This window comes from Sphaerodactylus townsendi, linkage group LG01 (genome assembly GCF_021028975.2).
Source record: "Sphaerodactylus townsendi isolate TG3544 linkage group LG01, MPM_Stown_v2.3, whole genome shotgun sequence".
Lineage (NCBI taxonomy): Eukaryota > Metazoa > Chordata > Lepidosauria > Squamata > Sphaerodactylidae > Sphaerodactylus > Sphaerodactylus townsendi.
Window position 1 is genome coordinate 6,303,025 of NC_059425.1, and position 23,758 is coordinate 6,326,782.

A 23,758-nucleotide genomic window follows, 5' to 3' on the forward strand; every position below is an offset into this window, starting at 1 on the left:
CCGCAGAATAATGCGCTTTCAAACCACTTTCCCAACTGTTTGCAAGTGGATTTTGCCATTCCGCACAGCTTCAGAGAGCATTGAAAGCAGTTTGAAAGTGCCTTATTCTGCATGTGCGGAAGGAGCCACTGTGTGCCACAGGAGGCTGGGCTGGAAGGACCGCGAGTCTCATCCAGAAGGGCTCTTCTTGGGTTCTTGTGGGTTCTAATCGCAGCTGGTGCGGAATGCTGTAGGAAGACGATGGTCAGCGGCTAGCCGGGGAGAGCAGATGGTGCCCGTTTTGACATAGCTTCGTGGGTTGCTGGTTTGTGTCTGAGTTCAGGCTGCCGGCATTTAATGCCCTCCAGGGCATGGGTCCCAAGGAGGGCCGTTTCTTCCTGTATGTCCCTGGGTGTAAGCTACTGTTTTCAGACCCCCTGCTAGTTCCTCCCCCACTTGGGGGGGGGGGATGCCTGGCATCCACCAGAGCCTTTTCTGTGGTGGCTCCCGTTCTGCAGAAGGAGCTACCTAAAGTGAGGAGGAGGGTCCCTTTGTGGTTGCAGATCTTCAAAAGATGCTTCCAGATTTGTTTGCCCACCGTAAGCCGCCTTGAGCTGCCAAGAGGAAAGGTGAGGCATGAATATTGTAAAAGCGGCTGCGTAAATCATGAAGCTGCCGGTTGGCCCAAAGCCTGCTCGTCTGCCTCAGGGTATCGCACAACAGCCCAGCAGGGAGGGCACAGGGAGTAAGTGAAGAACTGATGCATTTTCCCTACATTCAAGAGAGAGAGAGAGAAAAGCTTGAAAAGGAAGAAATAAACACATTTCAAAAAACTAGACGGAATAAATGGCAGAAAATGCAGCGAACTTTTTGCCTGGCAGAAGTGTTCAATGTATTGTCGAAGGCTTTCACGGCCGGATTCAACCGGTTCTGGTGGGTTTTCTGGGCTGTGTGGCTGTGGTTAGGAACAAAATCCACCAGACCACGGCCACACAGCGTGAAAAACCCACCAGAACCAGTTTTTGCCTGGCCTTCGAGCCTCGGCTGACCTTGCAGCAGCAGGAGGAGGAGACTCCCAGTAAATCCATTAAACCCCCAGTCATCTGTTTAGCGGAGAGATGATCCTGCTTGTGATCATCTGGAAGCATTTCATTTGGACACATTAAACACGGCAGCAATTCCAGCCAGGTGCAACAGCTGGCCGCTCACCTGCCCAAAACCTCTGCAACAGGGCGGGTTAATATTACACATATAATATATATACATATCACCGCCCAGAGCCCTTCGGGGATAGGGCAGTATACTAAATCAAATTAATAATAATAATAATAATAATAATAATAATAATAATAATAATAATAATAATAATAATAATAATAATAATAATAATACCTGAGTATTCCCAGGTAAAGTGCAATCAATCTGAATCCTATAAATACCTGGGAATACTACAGCTGGACAACATCAAGCATGGACATGTGGAAAATGTGGTCAGCAGAGAATATGTCCAAAGGGTCAGAAAAATTTTGAAGAGCAAATTAAACGGGCGGGAATTCGAGTCCAAGAGGCTATCAACACCTGGGCCATACCCGTCATCAGATACACTGCTGGAATTGTGAACTGGGCGCTTAAGCAGAGCTGGATGATCTGGACAGAAAAACAAGAAAACTGATGACAATCCACTACTCATTACACCCGCCAGTGGTGATGTTGACAGACTTTACCTACCCAGAAAATCAGGGAGGTAGAGGGCTTCTGCAAAATTAAAGAACAAGCGGTGGAAGAAGAAGGAAACATATGTGAAAAAACAGTGAAGAACCAACACTGATGGGAAGTCAACAGCAGAAAACTGCTCAAAGTGCAAAGAGACAAAGAGTGAATACTGTAAAATACACTGCAAAGGCAGAAGAGAAAACTGGCAAAGAGAAGGCTCTCCATGGACAGTTCCTAGAAAAATTGAGGGACAAAATTGACAAGGGGAAAAAAAAACCTGGTTGTGGCTCACAAATGGAACTTTGAAAAAAGGAGGACTAGAGAGCTTGATTCTTGCAGCCCAAGAACAAGCGAAAATTCGAACAAAGCGCCATCAAAGCCAGAATTGGAAAAGTCAACTACAGATCCCAAAAGTGCAGACTCTGCAAGGAAGCAGACGAAACAATAGATCACATACTTAGCTGCTGCAAGAAGATCAGCGCAGATGGACTACAAGCAGAGGCATAATACTGTTGCTCAGATGATTCCACTGGAACTTGTGCCACAACTACCATCTGCCTGTGACAAAGAACTGGGTGGGAATCACAAACCTGAAAAGAGTCACTGAAAATGAGAACCACGTAAAACTACTCTGGGACTTCCGAATTCAGACTGACAAAGTTTTGGAACACAATACTCCTGACCTCACGATTGTGGAAAAAAGAAAGTGTGGATAGTTGATGTTGCAATTCCTGGTGACAGCAGGATTGATGAGAAGCAACTGGAAAAACTTACACGATATGAGGATTTAAGGATTGAACTACAAAGACTCTGGCACAAACCAGTACAGGTGGTCCCAGTGGTGATCGGCACACTGGGTGCAGTGCCTAAAGACCTTGGACGGCACTTAACAACAATCGGCGCTGACAAAATCACCATATGTCAGCTGCCAAAGGCCACCCTACTCGGCTCTGCACGCATTTATTCGTCGATACATCACACAGTCCTGGATGCTTGGGAAGTGTCCGAGGTGTGATGTCATACAAAATCCAGCATATTGATCTTGTTTGCTGTGCATAACTGTTTTGTAATAATAATAATAATAATTTATTTATTTTCATGTTATGCACAGTACATATAATATATGTGGATAAAATCATGGTTGTCTCCCAGCCCCCACCCACCCCCACCCCCACCCCCACCCCCTGCAGAGGCCCTCCTGCTCCGTGGGTAAAAGGGAGAGAGAGAAGCAGTCCTAGAGAAGCTGCGGCGAGACTCTCTGATCCTCCTCCCCCCCCCCCCCGAATGCTGCTTGAATGGCCGGGCAGGACGACGGTGAGTCGCAAGGGGCTTGGGCGGGGGCTTGGGCGGGGGCGGGGGCGGCAGAATGTGGGGAGGGGGCTGCAGTGAAAGACCCGAACCGGAGCAAGGGGAGGGTCCCTTGGCCCCTTTGTGCGGAGGAGCCACGAGGAGAGCGGGATCCGAACTCGGCGCCCGGGGAGGCTCGACGGTGATGGAGGGGTCCGGAGTCCTAGAGGCGCCTTTCGGAAGGAGACGCAGGGTGGGGGTGGGGGTGGGGGTGGGGGTGGGGGGTGCTGACCAAAGGACCCCGACAGGTGGGACCCAGGTGGTGGAGGATTAAGTGGGGAAGACGGGCTGTGGGCGCTGGACCCCCTAAATAAGGAGAGCCCCCGTCCGTCCCCCCGGGAATTCCAGCTGGGGGTGGGGGTGGGATGGAGGAACCAGGGAGGAGCCAGGCAGAGCTGTAGGGTAGGTAAAGGGGGGGGGTTTCCTCGGGTTTGAACCCCCCCCTTCATTTCCGAAGCTTCGCACCTCCGTTTGTGGGTTTTAAAAACATTTCAGTGCTTTTTTCGGTTTTTGGCCTGCAAGGGGCGCGTTGTTTAGGCTAGCAGCACCAAACTTTCAGGGATTGTTTAGGGGACTCTCCTGATGATACTGCCCGGGCTTTGTGAGGTTTGGTTCAGGGGGTCCAAAGTTATGAACTCCCAAAGGGGGTGCCCCCATCCTCCATTGTTTCCAATGGAAGCTAATAGAAGATGGGGGCTACACCTTTGAGGGTCCATAACTTTGGACCCCCTGAACCAAACTTCACAAAACCTGGGATGTATTATCAGGAGAGTCTCTTATTGATACCACCCAGGCTTTGTGAGGTTTGGTCCAGGGAGTCCAAAGCTATGGACTCCCAAAGGGGGTGCCCCCATTCTCCATTGTTTCCAATGGGAGCTAATAGGAGATGGAGGCTACATCTTTGAGGGTCCATAACTTTGGACATCCTGAACCAAACTTCACCACACCTGGGATGTACTATCAGGAGAGTCTCTTATTGATGCCACCCAGGTTTTGTGAAGTTTGGTCCAGGGGGTCCAAAGCTATGGACTTCCAAAGGGGTGCCCCCATCCCCCATTGTTTCCAATGGGAGCTAATAGGAGATGGGGCTGCACCTTTGAGGGTCCATAACTTTGGACCCCCTGAACCAAACTTCACCAAACCTGGGTGGTATCATTAGGAGAGACTCCTAAAGATACCCTGAAAGTTTGGTGCTTCTAGCTTAACCATTGCACCCCTGACAGCAGGCACCCCCCAAATTTCCCCAGATTCTCCTTTTAAATCCACCCCCTTCAGCATGGATTTAAAGGGAGAATCTGAGGTCCTCAGTCTAGAAGAAAAAGAAGAAGAGTTTGGATTTATATCCCCCTTTCTCTCCTGTAGGAGACTCAAAGGGGCTTACAATCTCCTTGCCCTTCCCCCTCACAACAAACACCCTGTGAGGTAGGTGGGGCTGAGAGAGCTCCGAGAAGCTGTGACTAGCCCAAGGTCACCCAGCTGGCATGTGTGGGAGTGCACAGGCTAATCTGAATTCCCCAGCGAAGCCTCCCCAGTTCAAGTGGCAGCGCCGGCAATCAAACCCGGTTCCTCCAGATTATAATAATGCACTCTGCTCTTAACCACTCACATGCCACACTGAAGAGGCTGATGCTGTTTCAGGGTGGGGGATAATCCACCCCCAAACAGCATCACTTTCAATAAAGTTGTTTAACTAGGGGACCCCAGATTCTCCCTTTAAGGTGGATTTAAAGAGAATTTGGAGCTCTCTAGTTTAAAACACCATTGAAAGTGATGCTGTTTGGGGAGGGATTCCAGCATCACAGCGGCTGCTGCGGCGCAAAACTCAGATTTTGCACCAGGCTCCATTTTCCCTCTATGCCTCTGCCCAGAGGGGAGGGGCAGGGGAGTCTGCCATCCCCGACCTCGGAGAACTGCTTTTATAAGCACTAGGCCAGGGGCGGGGCTTGGGGAGGTGTGGCCATGCCTTAGGGGCAGGTGGGGGGTGTGGCCCCACCCCCGAACCCCCCCCCATAAAAAATCTATACCTACGTCCTTGGGGTGGCCCCCAGATGGGCTTTGCGGGAGGAGGCGTCTCTGTCGCCCAGAGCAGGAAGGGAAATGGGGCAGGGAGCATCCCACACCCTCCCCCCAAGATCCAGGGCAGGAGCTAGGGGGCCAGCTGAGACCCCAGCAGATTTTCCTCGGACCCCCCCCCCCCACCTTCCCGTGGGCTTGTGTGTTTGATGCACCACAGATCTGTCTGCACAGTGAGTGCCAAGCTGTGTAGGCAGGAAAGGGGGGAAAATCATATTTTTGTTTCCCATACAGTCCTGGAAACCCCTGACAGAATGAATGGAAGATGTTTTTCTTTTGATTGCTTAGCTCAGAAGACAGCCATAAACAACCAAAGAAATGCTCAGCTGCCAGCAAAACAGGGGGGCATGGTTTTGGAATGCCCCTAGGCAAAGAAATATTTGTTGCACTTCTGGGTTATGTTAAATGGATGCTTGATAGCTGCTAAAATACCCCATTGATACATGGATACAAAGTTAACTCAGCCAGGTGCGCCCCTCTTGACATAAAACTGAAAGCATTCAAATGCTCTTGGTTATTGTAAAAGCAGCCATAGAGCAGAACATCCAGAGATTGGAGGATGTGGAAATGTGTGAAAACTAAGAGGTGCCAATAAGTTTCTCGTCTTGATGTGTTTGATGGACTCATATTTCTGGTGTAACTCCCAAAGACCCTATAAAAAGTCTTGCTTTTCCATTGTTCGGGGCCCTTCCCCTGATTGCTGAACGAATCTTTTGTCAGTTTCAATAAAAAATATTTCTTTAAATAATGTTATATTTCTGGAGTGTCGCAGCTGCAGCTAAGCCTGCGGTAATAGCCGGAGTCTGCAACTGAGCTGCTTCAGGGGGCTGCCATTTCAAATCTCACCCCCCTCCCCGCACTGCTGCCAAGGCAGCTCCCATTTTTCCTTCCTCTTCTCCAGAAAAGTGTTTTGCGGGTGGGGGGCTTCCTCCTTTTTAAAAAAGCTGGCAGCTTTTATATCTTTGTACCTCTGTGCCTGTCAGTTTATACCAAGGAACAATATTCAGTTGCTGGTTTTATAACCCAAGCTTTAAAAAGCCCTGGTGGCATATAGATAGGTGTGTGTGTGTGTGTGTGTGGCAACTCTGGATCACAAAAACGTGGGGGAAACTCCCGTGTGGAAGCTCCATTGCCTCTGGATCGTGTCTGCAAAGCAGCCAAAATGGGAGACCCCCTCCCGTTTTGTTCTCGTTTTCCTTCGTTCTTGTCAGTTTCCTGTTGTTTGAGGGGCTCTTTTTCTGCCCTGCTGCATATTAGTGGGGGGGGGGGGGAGATCTCTCCCTTCCAGGCCTTGCAGGTTATTAAATGCAGTTGCTGGATCCCTTTGAGATCCTCTGGGGAGACGCCCCGTCCATCTCTGGCATGTGCAAGAATCTGAGATCCGGTCCACGTGTCTAGGAGGGAGTTCTCACAGAGACTGACATGGTGGAGAGGACGGGAAAAACACCAGGGCCTTTATGTCTGTTTTTTCCACACGTGGATTCAAGGCGGCTTCACCTGAGACTGCGGATGGAGGAATGCATTTTCCCCTCTGTTAAAGTTTCCCTGCCACAGAAATGCATCATGGCCAGTCCAGGCAGGGAGGGCAGGAACTATGTCCTTGGATGGCTAGTTTTCTGTGTGCGGGGAAATTTAGCTGGCATCTGCCACTTTACATCAAGTGGTCCACCCCATCTCCTCAGGACGCGCCTGCCCCAAACCAGCATAGCCCCCTAAATGTGTGGGGCAGGCTAGAGAGTCTTGGCTTCCCTCAGTGGGGCAAAGGTGTGGGGTGGCTTCAGGCAGGGTCAGGAACTCTTTGCCCCAGAATGGATGGGCAGAGGTTGGAAGGAGGGTGTATGAATGGGGGACCACCCCCCAAATAGTAGAGAAAGGTGATGGGTCAAACATTCCGGACCCTTCCTAGATCAAAGGTGGTCCCCTCAGTTGTGCCCCAAAGCCATTATGGAGAGAGGGTTATTTGAGGGACTGGCACAGGAAATGCATTTGTAGTTCAAAAAAGGAATTCCCCGCCCCTTTTATTTCTCCCCCTCCCAGGCAAGAGTGAAAAGACGTACTTGATGCCTTCTCCACCATCTCCTGCACTTGGTGAAAGGAGGAAAGTCACCATGATGCCAGCTCAGGTAATGGGGGGTTGGGGGTACTGGTCAGACATGCGTGAGAGGGCAGGGATAGTTCCTTCTGTTCCATGGCTCGCAGGATGGGGCTCCTTGCCTTGGCTCTGGCACTGCCAGATTTCAAGACTGTCCATGGTGAAACCCCCCCCCCTTCCCTTGTCTAGCACGGCAGGAGTGGAAAAGGCCAAACAGGAACTGTGAAACAAAACTGGACCATGAATTTCCCATGTCAGTTCCCATGTGGACATCTGTGGCCCCTTCCTCACAAGGCAGTTAGCCCCCCGCCAGTGAAGACAGCCCCTCTGGCTCCAGGATGCCCCCAAAGAGGGATGGGTTGGGGGGGGGCAAATGTCCCCACAGGGCTCTGCTCCCCTCCTCTTTGAGCAGCTGTTCCACAATTAATTTGCTGTCTCTTAATATTAAGCTCATGAGACCACAAATCAGGAAGGATCTTGACAAGCTGGAGCGTGTCTTGAGGAAAACACCCAAAAGGGTCTAAAATCCATGTCCTGTTAGGAGAGCCTTAGGGCGCTGGGTACGTTCAGTCATTTCACCCCAAAATTAACAAAGTCGGAACAGCGAGCAAACACATGAGTCGAGATTGAGGTAGAACAGAATTGCAGAAGAAAATGCTCTTAATGAAAAGGGCCGGATGTTTGCTAGCTGGACCAATTTATAAAGCTTCCTTGATAAGGGAAAATACTGACAGTTATATAATTTGGCTTATAAATTAAATAAGCAAATCCATTGTTCCTCCTATCAGGAGCAGAGTTACCCTGGAACCCATCACAATTTCTCTGTTTTTGGCTATCTTGCCCACAGACCAGCTTTGCACTGATGTAAAGAAATGTTTCCTTCTTCTTGCAGGATGGGGTGTCCTTTGAAGAGGTGGCCGTGCATTTCACCAAGGAGGAATGGGTCCTGCTGCGGCCAGCACAAAGGGCGCTGTACAAGGAAGTCATGCTGGAGAACTTTCGGAATGTGTCTTCTCTGGGTGAGGAGCCGTTTCTTCTGGGCTGAGCCCAATAGCAGATCTCAGCCAACCTCCATTATCCTTCCTCTGATTTGGGAGGTCTTTTGGGTTTGCTACGTTGCAAAACACCTGCCTGGCAGTCCTGTGTTGGATCCCCTGAGAGGACATCAGAAGGGGTGTCAAGGACATGTCTCTCCGGTCTGGGTCTTGCCTTACCTGGACTGAGAGGCTGCGGTGGAGGAAACGTTTCCAGTGACTTAGTTTACAGCTGGCATTTTCCTCTCAGATTGGTAGGGAGCACCAAAGAACTGTCATTTCTGGATGGATGATTATTGGCTCTGGACTGTCTTCCATCCCATTCCTTATACTTGCCTGTTGTGTATTTCTGGATGGGCTTGGAACGGAGGAATTTATTTACACTCAGGAGAGTTATAATTTTGTTGTTGGTTGTTTTTTCCCCTCAATTACAAGGTCCTCTGATTGCTAAGCCTGAGCTCATAGCCCGACTAGAAGAGGATGAAGAGGTGTTTCTTAGGATGTTTCATGAAGAGGAGGAGCTGGCAGGTAGCTACTATATGTTGCTCGGAACTATGCTTTCCCTGTGCTTCCTTTTAAGAGTGGGTGGTTTCTGTGAGGATTATCATCACTGTTTGACAGACTCTTCCTTAGAGATTGAATGAGGTGTGAATGTGGAAATGGTGGTTGTAGATCTGGAACCTGGGAAAACTTGTTCCCTGTCCACCCTGAGTGGCCGTGGCTCTGTGGCAAGGCTGTTATCCAAGCACCTGAAACTCTATTAGATGGAGATGCCAGGCATTTATCTGGGGGAATATGTGGGAGACAGCAGTCTGGATCCTTCTGAGACAATAAATGATTGACAACCGCTGCTCTTTCTGATGATGTTTCAATTCAAAGGGAAAGAATGGGGAAGTTGTTTCCAAGACTGGACATCCTTTGAATGTAAACGAGAGCCCCTAATTTCTCCAGTCCATTTCTACCATTGTTTTTCATTCCTGTTTTCTTCCCTGGTTTAAATGAAATAAAAAAGTGAGAGAGACAGAGTGGAGCCTTTGAGGGGGCTGCTGCTCCCTCATTGTAATAAAAAGCTGGGGGAGAGAATGTGGCTTAAACAACTTCAGGGGAGTCTTTCTGAGAATAGGAGGGTGGGTCATTCGTGCCCTGGCCAGGGGGACATTGGTGAGTCAAACATCATCAAACAGAGAATTCCCACAAGAGCCCCACTTCCATCAACCCTCACTGACCTGGGAACAGAAATCAATAAAGCAATCAGAGATGTATTTCACTGCCTAAAAACAAAGTAACAGGCCTGTGGCTGCATTTGGGGGCCGGTGTTTTGATTTCCAGTTTAGGACAGTGAAGGATCTCTTAGCCAGCAACTTCCCCGATGAAATCCTATACTCCATTTAATTGACACAAACTAAAGATCAGTCCGTATCGTGTTGTATTTCACAGGACCAGATTGCCATCCAGGATTCTGGAAAGGGTTTTTAGACACATGGCGCTTCAGTTCTTGCTTGCTGTACAGCAAGTAATTCAGTTCAGTCTCTAACATTCAAACCATGGGGGTTCTTATAATGTTCATACCACAGTTCTCTCTTTCCACAGGAGAAGTGAAGTCAGCAAATGAAATGAAAGAGCATTGTGTGAAGGAAAAACAAGGCATATATTCAGATGGAAAAGACGACACTGAATATTGTGATGCCCTGGAAAAGGAGAACCCATATAAATATCTGGAGTGTGGCAAAGACTTCAGTGAGAGTGGAAACCGTACTTCCCATCAAAGAATTCACGCAGGGGAGAAACCATATAAATGCCAGGAGTATGGGGAAAACTTCAGTGAGAGTGGAAACCTGACTTCACATCAAGGAATTCACACCAGGGAGAAACCATATAAATGCCCGTTGTGTGGAAAAGGCTTCAGTCACAGTGGAAGCCTTACTTCCCATCAAGGAATTCACACAGGGGAGAAACCATATAAATGCCTGGAGTGCAGGAAAGGTTTCAGTTCCAATACAAACCTTACTTCACAGCGAAGAATTCACACACGGACAAAACGATATAAATACCTGGAGTGTGGGAAAGCCTTCAGATTCACAGCAGGACTTACTTCCCACCAGAGAACTCACACCGGACAGAAACCATATTCATGTCTGGAGTGTGACAAACACTTCAGTGAGAGGGGACGCCTTACTTTACATCAAAGAATTCACACAGGGGAGAAACCATATAAATGCCTTGAGTGTGGAAAAGACTTCAGTGAAAGGGGAAACCTTACTTCTCATCAAAGAATTCACACAGGGGAGAAACCATACAAATGCCTAGAATGTGGAGTATCATTCAGTAATAGTAGAAGCCTCAATTCCCATCAAAGAATTTGCACAAGAGAGAAACCCTACAAATGCTCAGAGTGTGGGAAAGTTTTCAGTCAGAGGACAAACCTTATTTCCCATCAAAGAAGTCACACAGGGGAGAAACCATACAAATGCCTGGAGTGTGGAAAAGCCTTCAGTCACAGCACAGGTCTTACGAAACACCGGAGGATTCACACAGGGGAGAAACCGTACAAATGCTTGGAGTGTGGAATAAGCTTTAGTCAGAGTGGGAGCCTTAATGTCCATAAAAGAATTCACACAGGAGAGAAACCATACAAATGCTTGGAGTGTGGAAAAGCCTTCAGTCGGAGTGAGCATTTTACTACCCATCAAAGAATTCACAAAGGGGAGAAACCATACAAATGCCTGGTGTGTGGAAAAGCCTTCAGTCACAGCACAGGTCTTACGAAACACCGGAGGATTCACACAGGGGAGAAACCGTACAAATGCTTGGAGTGTGGAATAAGCTTTAGTCAGAGTGGGAGCCTTAATGTCCATAAAAGAATTCACACAGGAGAGAAACCATACAAATGCTTGGAGTGTGGAAAAGCCTTCAGTCGGAGTGAGCATTTTACTACCCATCAAAGAATTCACAAAGGGGAGAAACCATACAAATGCCTGGAGTGTGGAAAAGCCTTCAGTCACAGCACAGGTCTTACGAAACACCAGAGGATTCACACAGGAGAGAAACCATACAAATGCCTCGAGTGTGGAAAAGCTTTTGGTCGGAGTGGACACCTTACTTCCCATCAAAGAATTCACACAGGGGAGAAACCATACAAATGCCTGGAGTGTGGAAATGCCTTCGCCCACTGGACAAATCTTGCTACACATCAGAGAGTTCACACAGGGGAGAAACCATACAAATGCCTGGAGTGTGGAAAAGCCTTCAGTCGGAATGAACACCTTACTTCCCATCAAATAATTCACAAAGGGGAGAAACCATACAAATGCCTGGAGTGTGGAAATGCCTTCAGTTACATGACAAATCTTACTGCACATCAGAAAGTTCACAGAGGGGAGAAACCATACAAATGCCTGGAGTGTGGAAAAGCCTTCAGTAGGAGAGGAAGCCTTACTTCCCATCAAAGACTTCACACAGGGGAGAAATTGCACAAATGCCTGGTGTGTGGAAAAACCTTCCGTCACAGAACAAGTCTTACGGTACACCAGAGGATTCACACAGGGGAGAAACCGTACAAATGCTTGGAGTGTGGAAAAGCCTTCAAATTCAGTGGACCCCTTACTTTACATCAGAGAATTCACACAGGAGAGAAACCATATAAATGCCTGGAGTGTGGAAGAAGCTTCAGTCAGAGTGGAAGCCTTACTAGACACCAGAGGATTCACACAGGGGAGAAACCATATAAATGCCTGCTTTGTGGAAAAGCCTTCAGTGAGAGTGGAAACCTTACTTCCCATCAAAGAATTCATACAGGGCAGAAACCATATAAATGCTAGGACTGCGGAGTAGTGTACAGACACAGTACAATTCTCACCCCCCTCAAAGAATTCGCTGAAGGGGGAAACCGTGTAAATATCCGGTGTGAGGAAAAGACTTCATTCACAGGAGTGTTGTGTGGTTTCCAGGCTATATGGCCACGTTTGGAAGATCCTTTGAAGATGCCAGCCACAGATGCAGACGAAACATCAGGAGAAAATGGTACTAGAACACGGCCATATAGACCAGAAACAACACAACACCCCAGTGATTCCAGGCGTGGAAGCCTTCGACAATACTTCAGTCACAGTACAAACCTTACTACCCATCATAAAATTCACATTGAGAGAAACCATGTAAATGTCTGGTGTGAGGGAAAGACTTTAGTCACAGTGCAAATCTTACTTCACAAGAAAGAATTCACACAGGGAGAAATGAAATAAATGTCTTGAACGCATAAAAAGCTTTCCATGAGAGTAGAGACTTATTTCCCATCAAAGAATTCACATTTATATGAAGACTCCATGTAAATGTCTGGAATGGGGAAAAGGTTTCAACTGGCTTTCACACCTTATCTATAATCAAAGAAGTCACATGGTAGAAATCATAGTAAATATAACTAACTATTCTCCATTTTCTGCTCCAATCTCCCTGATAGCATTTGGCTCAGACACTCCCTATTGATGACTGACTCTTCTTTCTGGTGCTCCCACCACTTGTAACATGAAAACAGTGGTCGACAGTAACCTAAATATTCTCCATAGGCTCCGTTTTCAGAGCTAACTGTCTCTCTTTTGGCTATTTTGATCTAGCTTACCTTTTTTTCCCTATTGACTCCACTGTCTTTTTGACCCATGTTTCCTTCTGGCCATACTTTTATTGCTCTTTTTTTCTCTTCCCCTTTTCCCTCCTGAGTTCACAATCACTTTCTGTATTATACATACCTGGCCGGGTTATCATAGAATCATAAAGTTGGGAGAGACCAATGGGGACTCCAGTCCAACTCCCTGCCATGGAGGAACGCACAATCAAAGTCCTGACAGAGGGCCAGTCAGCTTCTGTTTGAAAACCTCCAAAGAAGGAGACTCCACCACCCACCGAGGCAGCGTATTCCAGTGTGAGACAGCGTCATATATAATATGAAATGGTTTACAAAATTATATTGCAATAAATTAATCTGCAAAAAAGTTGTATTACAAAATAAATTATATACCTTTATTAAGGGAAAAATAAACATGGATTCAGTTACTTAACAGGGGAAGTCCAAAGCAATAAGTACTGGGCAGTTACAACAAAAGGGATAAAACCATGATTATGGGATATTGAAAGGGCCTAGATAAGAAAAGAAATTTATTTAAATTAAAATATGAAGGACATATAGCATTATGAAATACAAGGTATATTTGTAGGTTAAATATTAAAAATATGGAATGAAAAATAAGGTAGTATAGTATAGATATTTAAGTTTATTAAAGCTAAAGAATAAATTACCAAAGAATAGTGAAGTAACTGAATTGATTTAGATGTATTGAATTATGTGTTATTGTTATGGGTAGTTGGGGTAGGATAGATTATGTTTGGGTAACTGTAAATGTGGGTCATTTGTTACATGTTAATATTTGTTGATGTCTTATGTATTTCAATGGTTTCATGTATGTTTTATGTTCAATGTGTTTTTTAAAGAAGGAAATTAAAAAAAATATTATGGAAAAAAAAGAGAACACTATTAAGTGGCTGATGGAGGAGGCCCAGGTTGGAGGAGGTAATTATTTGTGGCACCTACTGCAAAGGTGTCATCAATCATACCACCCTCATCAATTCCTGCCTCTGATGTGGGATTCCCTCTTTTTTTCATGCCCCCCAGGAGGGAACCTGTCTCCTAATATGATGCCCTCTGTAATACATGAAGGGACCACCTCAAATGGGGAGCGGAAGATCTCCCAGAATTACAGCTGCTCTCCAGGTGGCAGATATGAGTTTCCCTGAAGAGTTTGGATTTATACCCCGCTTTTCTCAATCATAAGGAGTCTCAAAGTGGCTTGGGAACTCTTTCCCAGCCCCTCCACAAAACAAGCACCTTGTGAGGTATGTGGTACTGAGGGCAGGTGTGTAGCTAGCAATTTCTGACTCTCTATGGGCCCCAGCCCCTGTGCCTCATCACCAAGTCCCCCATGCCCCCTTTCCTTAGCTAGTGGCTGTGGGGCTTGGTGGGACGGGGACGGACAGCCGAACCAGCCACGGCGTGAGAGGACTGCCCAGGCTGCTCGTTTCACGTTGCAGCCAGGTTGGCTGCTACTGAGGGGCAGGCAGTCGAGCTGGCTGCAGCACAAGAGGACTGCCTGGGCAGGCCCTCAGGAAAAGGCTGGGGTGGCACTTACCTTTTGGTGCATTCCTTTCTTTGGTGCATTCCATTCTCCTCCTTGAGTGTGGCCATCTGGGGAATGAGTTTCCACCCCATGTGACCAAATGGCGTAGCACTAGGGACATTTGTCCCCACGTGCCCCCATGGGTGCTACGCCCAGCATGCTTCATGTGGAGGAGTGGAGAGTCAAGCCCAGTTCTCTAGATTAGAGACCACACTTGCTCAATGGCAAAAATGGCTGCTTTGAACGATAGAGTAGAAAGCATTATATCTCATGGAGGTTTCTCCCCCTCTGCAAGCTCTACTGTTCTGCAAAGCCTAAATCTCCAGGAATTTTCCACCTCAGAGTTAGCAAACCTCGTTCCCACAGATTCGTTCTGCTGAAATCAGTATAGTGGTTTAGAACAGCGAACCATAACCGGGAGAACTGGGTTTGATTCCCCGCTCCTCCTATGAGCAGCAGACTTTTTCCTGGTGAACTGAGTTTGTTTCGCCACTCCTATTGGGTGACTGTAGGCCAGTCACAGTTCTCTCAGAACTCTCTCAGCCCCACATACCCCATAAGGTGTCTGCTCTGGGGAAAGGAAGGGAAGGAGTTTGTACCCCTTATAGTTGAGAAAAGTGGGGTATAAATCTAATTTTTTCAGATTCGTTCTGCTCAAATCAGTTTGTCCTCTTCTCCACGATGCTGAGGAAAAGGGCTGCTATTTGTGGAATGGTCCTGCATGTTCCAGCCTCCTGGATCTGGCTGAGTAGCAGAGCATCTATTTGTGGATGACTTTTATTCTTGAGGCCATCGTTCATCGCAGCATAAACAAAACACATGCTGGTAAAATAACTATGAAATTAAATATGCAATAAAATATCTGTAACCAGAACAGAAAACTCAAACATTATTAAAATAACTAAACAGGTGGGCTAGTTGGTGTTTCAGGACTGTTATGATCCCCCCCCCCCCCGGGTTTCCCTGAGCAGCAGACTCTTTCCTGGTGATCTAAGTTTGTTTTCCCACTCCAATTGGGTGAATCTGGGGCAGTCACAGTTCTTCCCTGGGCCATTCACAGTTCTCTCAGAACTCTCTCAGCCCCACCTACCCCACAAAGGGTCTGAGGTGGGGGAAAAAGGGAAGGAGTTTGTAAGCTGCTTTGAGACTGAGAAAAGTGGGATATAAATCTAAATTGTTCTGCAGATTCATTCTGCACAAACCAGCTTTGTCCTCTTGTCTGTGATGCTGAGGAAAAGTGCTGCTGTTTGTGGAATGGATCTGCAGGTTCTGACCTCCTGGACCTGGCTGAGTAGCAGAGCAACTATTTGTGGATAACTTTTATTCTTGAGGCCATCGTCATAGCAGCATAAGCAAAACACATAGAGGTAAAATAACTTCAAAATTAAACATGCAATAAAATATCTGTAACCAATGGGGGGGGGGGGGAAACAGACATTAAAATAACTGAACAGGTAGGCTAGTTGGTGCATCAAAATTGTTATCGTGATTTTTAGCCCTAATGTTAATCTTTTTATTTTTATAGCCCTAATGTTAATCTTTTTATTTTTATCGTTAATGTTTTAACATCCAGATTTTAGAAAACTCATTTTAGGTTCTATAGGAGCATTTTAGTGACTTTAAAATGGTATGATATTTTACTGAATGTTATTATATATATATATATTGTTCTTGGTTTTATTGTTCTTGTATTATTTTCTTGCATTTTATAAGCCGCCTTGAATATGGCTATAGAAAGATGGGGTATAAATAACTTTTAATAAAGAAATAATAATGGATTAAAGAATGGAGGTATAAGTAATGAATGGAAAGTCATCTATCTGCCAACAAAAATTTAATTTGATCCTCCATTTCTATACAAAAGATCCCAAGTTCAAGTTAAAAGGACAGGTAGGAAGTGATATAAAAAATCTTTCCCCACCTGAGCCGCTGCCATCTGGCAGAGACACACCTGAACTTAATGGATCAAGGGTCTGGCTCAGGGGACAGCAGCTTCGTGGGACCCTCCCAGAAGGGTCTTTAATGGCAGACCCACCATGAGACTGATTGACCCTATGGCTCATTCCGCACATGCAGAATAAGGCACTTTCAAACTGCTTTCAGTGCTCTTTGAAGCTGTGCGGAATAGCAAAATCCAGTTGCAAACAGTTGTGAAAGTGGTTTGAAAACGCATTATTCTGCGTGTGCGGAAGGGTTGCAAGACCTGAGCAAGGCTATTGAGGCATTTCAGAGGTCATCCATTCATAGGGAATCACCATAAGTCAGAAGAGACTCAGTGGCACTGAACCCGCAAACACACAAACTTTAGTGAATTGCTTTCAGTCAGGGGGGTGGTTCATCTTGTGATCATCTGGAGGTGTTTTATTTGGACACATTAAACAGGGCAGCCATTTTAGGTGCAACACCTGGCCGCTCACCTGCCCCTTGTGTGCATTTAATACAGGTGGAAGAGCGGGGGGAACTATTAAAACACCACCCATGCATAGAAAGTGACATTTCTGTCGGTCTCCCGGGTGACCCGTCCAAGACACCTTCAGTGGCCCTGCCAGAGGGTTAAAGGGAGAGAGAGAGACGCAGTCCTAGAGAGGCCACGGAGAGAGGCAGCGGAAGGGTGGGGAAGCCACTTCCTGCCCTTCCCGGAAGCAACCCCCGATTCCCGCCCGCATGCCGCTTGAATGGCCGGGCGGGACGCCGGTGAGCTGCAGGGGGGCTTTGGAGGGGGAGGGGGCAAGATGCGGGCGGGTGGGGGGGGGGCTGCAGCGCATGACCGGAAGTGGAGGGGAGGTCACTTGGCCCCTTGGTGCGGAGGAGCCTCGAGGAGCGCTGGAGGCGGGATCCGAACTGGGGGGTCCCAGAGGAGCTTTTTGGAAATGGAGCTACGAAAGGAGGGAGGGAGAGGGCCTCCTACCCCACCCGCGGGAATCGCAGCTGAGGGGGGAGGGGCCAGGCAGATCTTTAGGGTCGCCCCCTCCCTCCAGATTCGGCTGGCGGGCGAGGAGGCGTCTCTGGCGCCCAGAGCAGGGGAGGAAAAGGGACAGGGGAGGGGGTCCCACGCCCTCCCTCAAGATCCAGGGCAGGAGCTGGGGGGGGGAGGCAGCTGACCTGAACCCCCACCCTCCCGTGGGCTTTTGTCTTTGAGGAACCAGAGCAGGGGCCGGAGACCCCTCCCTCTGCCCAGGGGGTTTGCCCAAGAGGGGCTGCTTCCGGGGAGGGGCTTGTGTACCTTTTTTCCTCCCCTTCCCCACGTGGTTGTGGAGCATCCGGGCGTCTCCTCTGATCTCTTGCCTTTCCTGCCAAGCTGGAGGCTGCAACTGAGCCACTTCAGGGGGCTGCCATTTTACAACCCCCACCACCCCCCACTCCTGCCAAGGCAGCTCCCATTTTTCCTTCCTCTGCTACAGGAAAGTGTTTTGCGAGGGGGGAGGGGGGGGCTTCCTCTTTTTTTTAAAAAAAGCTGGCAGCTGTCATATAGTTGTAATTATGTGCCTGTCAGTTTATACCAAGGAACAATATTCAGTTGCTGGTTTTATAAACCAGCTAAAAAAACCCTGGTTGTATATGGGGGGGAGGGGTGACAACTCTGGACACAAAAAGACGTGGGGAACACTCCCGCGTGGATGCTCCATTGCCTTTGGATCGTGTCCGCAAAGCAGCCCCAATGGGAGACCACACCAGTCCCCCCCTTCTGTTCTCATTCTCTTTCGTTCTTGTCAGTTTCCTGTTGTTTGAGGGCTCTTTTTCTACTCTGCTGCATATTCGTGGGGAGGACCTCTTCCTTCCAGGCCTTGCAGATGATCAAATGCAGTTGCTGGATCTCTTTGAGATCATCTGGGAAGACCACACCGTCCATCTCTGGCATGTGCATGAATCTGAGATCTGGTCCACGTGTCTAGGAGGGAGTTCTCACAGAGACTAACATGGTGGAGTGGAAGAAAAAACATCAGGGCCTTTCTGTCTGTTTTTTCCACACGTGGATTCAAGGGAGCTTCGCCTGAGACTACAGATGGAGGAATGCATTTTCCCCTCTGTTAAAATTTCCCTGCCACAGAAATTCATCATGGCCAGTCCAGGCAGGGAGGGCAGGAACTATGTCCTTGTGTGTTTTCCTAGTTTTCTGTGTGCGGGGAGATGGTCACTCCTATCTGGCATCTGAAACTTTACGTCAAACAATCCGTCCCATCCCCTCAGGATGCTACGTGCCCAAAACCAGCATAGCCCTCTACATATATGAGGCAAGCTTAGGGAGTCTTGGCTTCCCTCATTGGGGTGAGGGTGTGGGGTGGCTTCACACAATGTCAGGAATTCTTTGCCCCGGAGTGGATGTGCAGAGGTTGGAAGGAAATAGTTCGAGTAGGGCCCCCTTTCCCTCCCTCCCTGGGTCTGCCAAATGGTGGAAGAAAGATGATGGGTCAAACATCATTGGACATTTCTGAGTTCCGCAGGGCCTGCAAGACTCTTCCGCCAGGCTTTTATATCATGCCAACCAGCTTGACTGGAACATGGGTGTCTGGTTAGGGTTTTTATCCCCATCTGCTTTTTTACTGTGAATGTTTTAAATGGTACCGTTGTGTCAGTACTGGTTTTATACTGTATGATTACTTGTGTGGTGTTATTGATGTTTGCCACCCTGACCCCTTTTGGGAAGGGCGGGATATAAATCTAATAAATAAACAAACAAATCCTCTAGAGCCTTCCTCGATCAAAGGTGGTTCCCTCAGTTGTGCCCCAAAGCCATTATGGAGACAGATATTTTGCCAGGTATTTTGTGGTACTGGCACAGGAAATGTGTCTGTAGTGCAAAAAAGGAATTCCCCCACCCCTTTTATTTCTCACCCTCCCAGGCAAGAGTGAAAAGACATATTTGATGCCTTCTCCACCATCTTCTGCACTTGGAGAAAGGAAGAGAGCCGCCATGCAGCCAGCTCAGGTAAAGGGGGGGGGTCTACTAGTCAGACACGCACAAGAGGGCAGGGCTGGTTCCTTCTGTTCCAGGGCTCGCAGGATCGAGCTCCTTGCCCTTGGTTCTGGTGCTGCTCGATTTCAAGACTGCCCATGGTGACCCCCCCCTTCCCTTGTCTAGACTGGCAGGAGCGAAGAAGCCTAGCAGGAACTAGGAAACAAACTGGGCCATGAGTTTCCCATGTCATAAGAACTAGCCTGCTGGATCAGACCAGAGTCCATCTAGTCCAGCACTCTGCTACTCGCAGTGGCCCACCAGGTGCCTTTGGGAGCTCACATGCAGGAGGTGAAAGCAATGGCATTCTGCTGCTGCTGCTTCTGAGCACCTGGTCTGCTAAGGCATTTGCAATCTCAGATCAAGGAGGATCAAGATTGGTAGCCAGAGATCGACTTCTCCTCCATAAATCTGTCCAAGCCCCTTTTAAAGCTATCCAGGTTAGTGGCCATCACCACCTCCTGTGGCAGCATATTCCAAACACCAATCACACGTTGCGTGAAGAAGTGTTTCCTTTTATTAGTCCTAATTCTTCCCCCCAGCATTTTCAATGAATGCCCCCACAGTTCCCATGTGGACATCTAGAATCCCATGCCCTGTGAGGAGAGGCACGTTTAGTCTGTGGAAGAAAAGGTTCAAAGGTGACATGATACCCACGCTTAAATATTTGAAGAGATGTCCTGTTGAAGAGGGAACAAGCTGAGACAAGAGGGAACAAAGGTTCCCGATGGAAAGGGCTGTTTGACTGTGGAATACGCTGCCCTGGAAGGTGGTGGAGTTTCCTTTGGAGATTTTTTTAAGAGAGGCTGGAGGTCATCTGCTTTAAGTGTGAGTTTCTGCATTGCAGGGGGGTGGACAAAATGGCCCAGACCTCTACAATGTGTCCAGGAAGGGGGCTTCCTCCCAGTACCTGGCAGCCTGTTCCACCACCACCCCTCATCATAAATGATCACCCAGGAACCTGCAGCGACCCCCCCACAACTGACAGCCCCTCCCCTAGACTTTCCCCAAGGAGCAGGACCTCCAGGAAACCAGCAGTAAGAAGTAACAGCAGAGAAATGGCAGGAGAGCCTCGGCAGCAAGAGCAAGCCTCAGGAGTTCCAGGGAACAGGGTGGAGGCAGCAGAGCCCCAGCCAAGCTGCAATCAGCAGCCCACAGCAGTCTTAGAGAGTGGGGCTGGGCCAGCACAGCCCCAGCCAGGCTGCAGTTATGGAGGAGGGCTTTTAAGGCCACTAGGAAGCTGGAGCAGGGAGCTCCCGGGAGGGAGGGAGGGAATGACCTGAGAGGGATAAAGGAAGGCAGGGCAAGAGGGGTTGGTTGGTGTGGTGCAGAGGTTCAATCTTGCAAGAGTGTTGTCAACTGCCTGACAGAAGCAAAGTCCTTATGAACAGACCCCACCGTCATGTCCTGTTTGTTCCAGAAGGGTAGCCAAGCTCCTCCGAGGGGTGGCCTGCAGTGGGGGCGCTCACACAATTCTTATACAGTCAACAGGTAAAACTGGTTTTATTGAGATTGTTAAAATATCACTATTGCCAGATATTTTGCAACAGATCTATGTATTCCTGGCTCCAAATCTGCTCACTTGGACATTGGGTACTATAAAAAGGATCTCCATTCTCAGATTAAATGTGGCCATCAAGGCCCTAGATTCAAATGAGTCTTGCATGAACTCCACTCTAAGTGTGTTCCTGTGACACAACTTGGCACTCCTGCCAACCATCACAGGACCTGCAGAAGTGTGTTGTCTGAAGACTCAGAAATTCCACTTCTCCAGACGCCTGCCCCAAGCAGAACCCGAGGGATTATTTTAGCCTTAAAAGCCATAAGCCCTTCACGGCCTGGGGCCCTCATACCTACGGGACCGTCTCACCCCATATGTCCCGGGTCGTACCCTCCGCTCCGCGGAGGCGAACTTGCTGGTGGTCCCCTGCCCCTCTATGATGCGGCTGGCCTCCACACGGCCAGGGCGTTTACTGCCCTGGCCCCTGCCTGGTGGAACGCTCTTCCTCCAGCAGTTAGGGCCCTGAGGGACCTTGGGGAGTTCCGCAGGGCCTGTAAAACTGAGCTGTTCCACCGGGCTTTTGGGGGGACCGGCCGCTGACTCCGCCCCCCTTCTTATTGCCCTGTTTACTGGCTGTGCATCTGACCATCTGCCAGCCCCCTCCCAGAATTCGTCCACTCCCAGGTCTTGATCGCCAGGGTGTGATGCCAGACGCCCCCTTATTATTAATTATTAACTATTTATTGTGGATTGCTGCTGCTATAGTTTAAGATTTATATTTTAACTGGGGTTATTCGATTTGTTTTATCATGGTTGTTCTTGTTTTGTTGTACACCGCCCTGAGCCCTTCGGGGGTAGGGTGGTTTATCAAATCGAATTCATCATCATCATCATAATAATAATAATAATAATAATAATAATAATAATAATAATAATAATAATTATAATAATAATAAACTTTCTGGCAGCTTTTTGAATAGAACGATCTTAGGAGCACATTTGTATTAATCCTACCAGCTTCAGTTCCTGACTCTCAGATATTGAAAGCATGCTACTTGGTTAGTTTTCCCTCCTTTGACAGTTCAGACTTTGTACCTTTTTGAATATACAATTTAGATTTTTTTTTACAATTTACTGATGACCGGTTAAAGGGATTAATAATTGAATTTCTACTGATTAATACTGATTAAAAGGATTAATAATTGAATTACGAAGACCCGCTTCTGGTCCAGTTTATAGTCCTGCATCATCTCCATACAGCAAAACTGGGGTCTCATAACCAGCCACTATAAGTGCTTAAAGTGCTAATTTTTGGAGGGAAGGGATCCCTTAACACAGAAACAATTCTTGATGGACTGCTGGACACTATAGAACAGTTATTATGAACTTTATTCCAAAAGGGTCTATGGCTTGTTATCTTCCAACCTTCATGTAGAACAAGCCATTATTTGTGCTTTTCAAAATTCTAAAGGCTCACTTGAGCCAGGTATTTCTTCACAGAGTCCTAGAAGTCACTGTCAATTTATAGAGACTGGTTTAAAGATATCCAAAATACTAAGCAATACTTTTACTATTCCTACATTATTTATTTGTTTCATACACCCCATAAGTCAGAGCTTTCTGTCCGTGGAATACCTAATAGGAATTTCTGCGTCAATTAACTCAGGCAGTGATTTCTTGGCGTCATCAGAAAGCAGGACACGAGGGGGAGAGGAGAGATGCCACGTCAAACCTTTGGAAGATTGTGCAGGTCTCCCTCTTCATGTCTAGTTTTAGTTTTACCTGGTTTCAATCTAAGTAGTTGTTGAGCTGTGCAAACACATGTGTTGAGATCGGATTAGAAGAGAATTTCAGAAGAGAATTTTCATAGGCCCCTTCCGCACACGCGAAATAAGGCATTTTCAAACCACTTTCACAACTGTTTGCAAGTGGATTTTGCCATTCCGCACAGCTTCAAAGAGCACTGAAAGCAGTTTAAAAGTGCATTATTCTGCATGTGCGGAATGAGCCATAATGAAAAGGACCAGGTATTTATTTGACCCACCTAAGGTCAGTAGAAAATGGACTAGTTTTAAGAATCAAAGCAAGATGTTTGCTATAATTTGACTTATAAATCACATAAGCAAATCCATTGTTCCTTCTATCAGGAGTAGATTTAAATGTCCATTCGGGCCTCAGACCCTGCTGCCTCTGCTTCTGACTTTCCCACCCACAGATCAGATCAGCATTACTCTCAGGTTACTTTCCACTGATATAAAGAAATGTTTCCTTCTCCTCCTTGCAGGGTGGGGTGTCCTTTGAAGAGGTGGCCGTGCATTTCACCAAGGAGGAATGGGCCCTGCTGCGGCCCCCCCAAAGGACGCTGTACAAGGAAGTCATGCTGGAGAACTTCTGGAATGTGTCTTCTCTGGGTGAGGAGCCGTTTCTTCTGGGCAGATTCCAATGGCTGATCGCAGCCAACCTCTGTTGTCCTTCCTCTGATTTGGGAGCTCTTTTGGGTTTATGTTGCAGAGAGCAAATCCCTGCCTAGCAATCCTGGGTTGGGCCCCCTGAGAGGACATCAGAAGGGGTGTCAAGGAAATGTCTCTCCGGTCTGGGTCTTCCCTTACCTGGACTGAGAGGCTGCTGTGGAGGAAACTTTTCCAGTGACATAGTTTACAGCTGGCATTTTCCTCTCAGTTTGGCAGGGAGCATCAAAGAACTGTCAATTCTGGATGGATGATTATTGGCTCTGTAGCGTCTTCCATCCCATTCCTAATACTTGCCTGTTCTGTATTTTGGATGGGCTTGGAACTGAGGAATTTATTTGCACTCAGGAGAGTTATAATTTTGTTGTTGGTTGTTTTTTCCCCTCAATTACAAGGTCCTCTGATTGCGAAGCCCGAGCTCATATCTCAGCTT

At 47.6% G+C, this 23,758-nt stretch overlaps 4 protein-coding genes across 9 annotated transcripts in view; 3 read left to right on the top strand and 1 right to left on the bottom strand.

The window, feature by feature from the left end:
• Positions 1-12,499, top strand: part of LOC125440115 (zinc finger protein 420-like) — a 157,200-nt gene extending 144,701 nt beyond the window's left edge. Inside the window, 3 exon segments of the mRNA XM_048509695.1 lie at positions 9,829-10,964; positions 11,301-11,377; positions 11,462-12,499. Of these exon segments, the coding sequence (XP_048365652.1) occupies positions 9,829-10,964; positions 11,301-11,377; positions 11,462-12,479 (2,231 nt within the window). The 3' untranslated portion in view covers positions 12,480-12,499.
• The window catches only part of LOC125440106 (zinc finger protein 420-like), a 313,705-nt gene that overhangs the window by 186,243 nt on the left and 103,704 nt on the right, over positions 1-23,758 (top strand).
• The window catches only part of LOC125440145 (zinc finger protein 501-like), a 215,548-nt gene that overhangs the window by 107,908 nt on the left and 83,882 nt on the right, over positions 1-23,758 (top strand). The gene's annotated exons all lie outside the window — the stretch shown is intronic.
• The window catches only part of LOC125440133 (zinc finger protein 420-like), a 161,854-nt gene that overhangs the window by 88,029 nt on the left and 50,067 nt on the right, over positions 1-23,758 (bottom strand). The window lies entirely within an intron of this gene.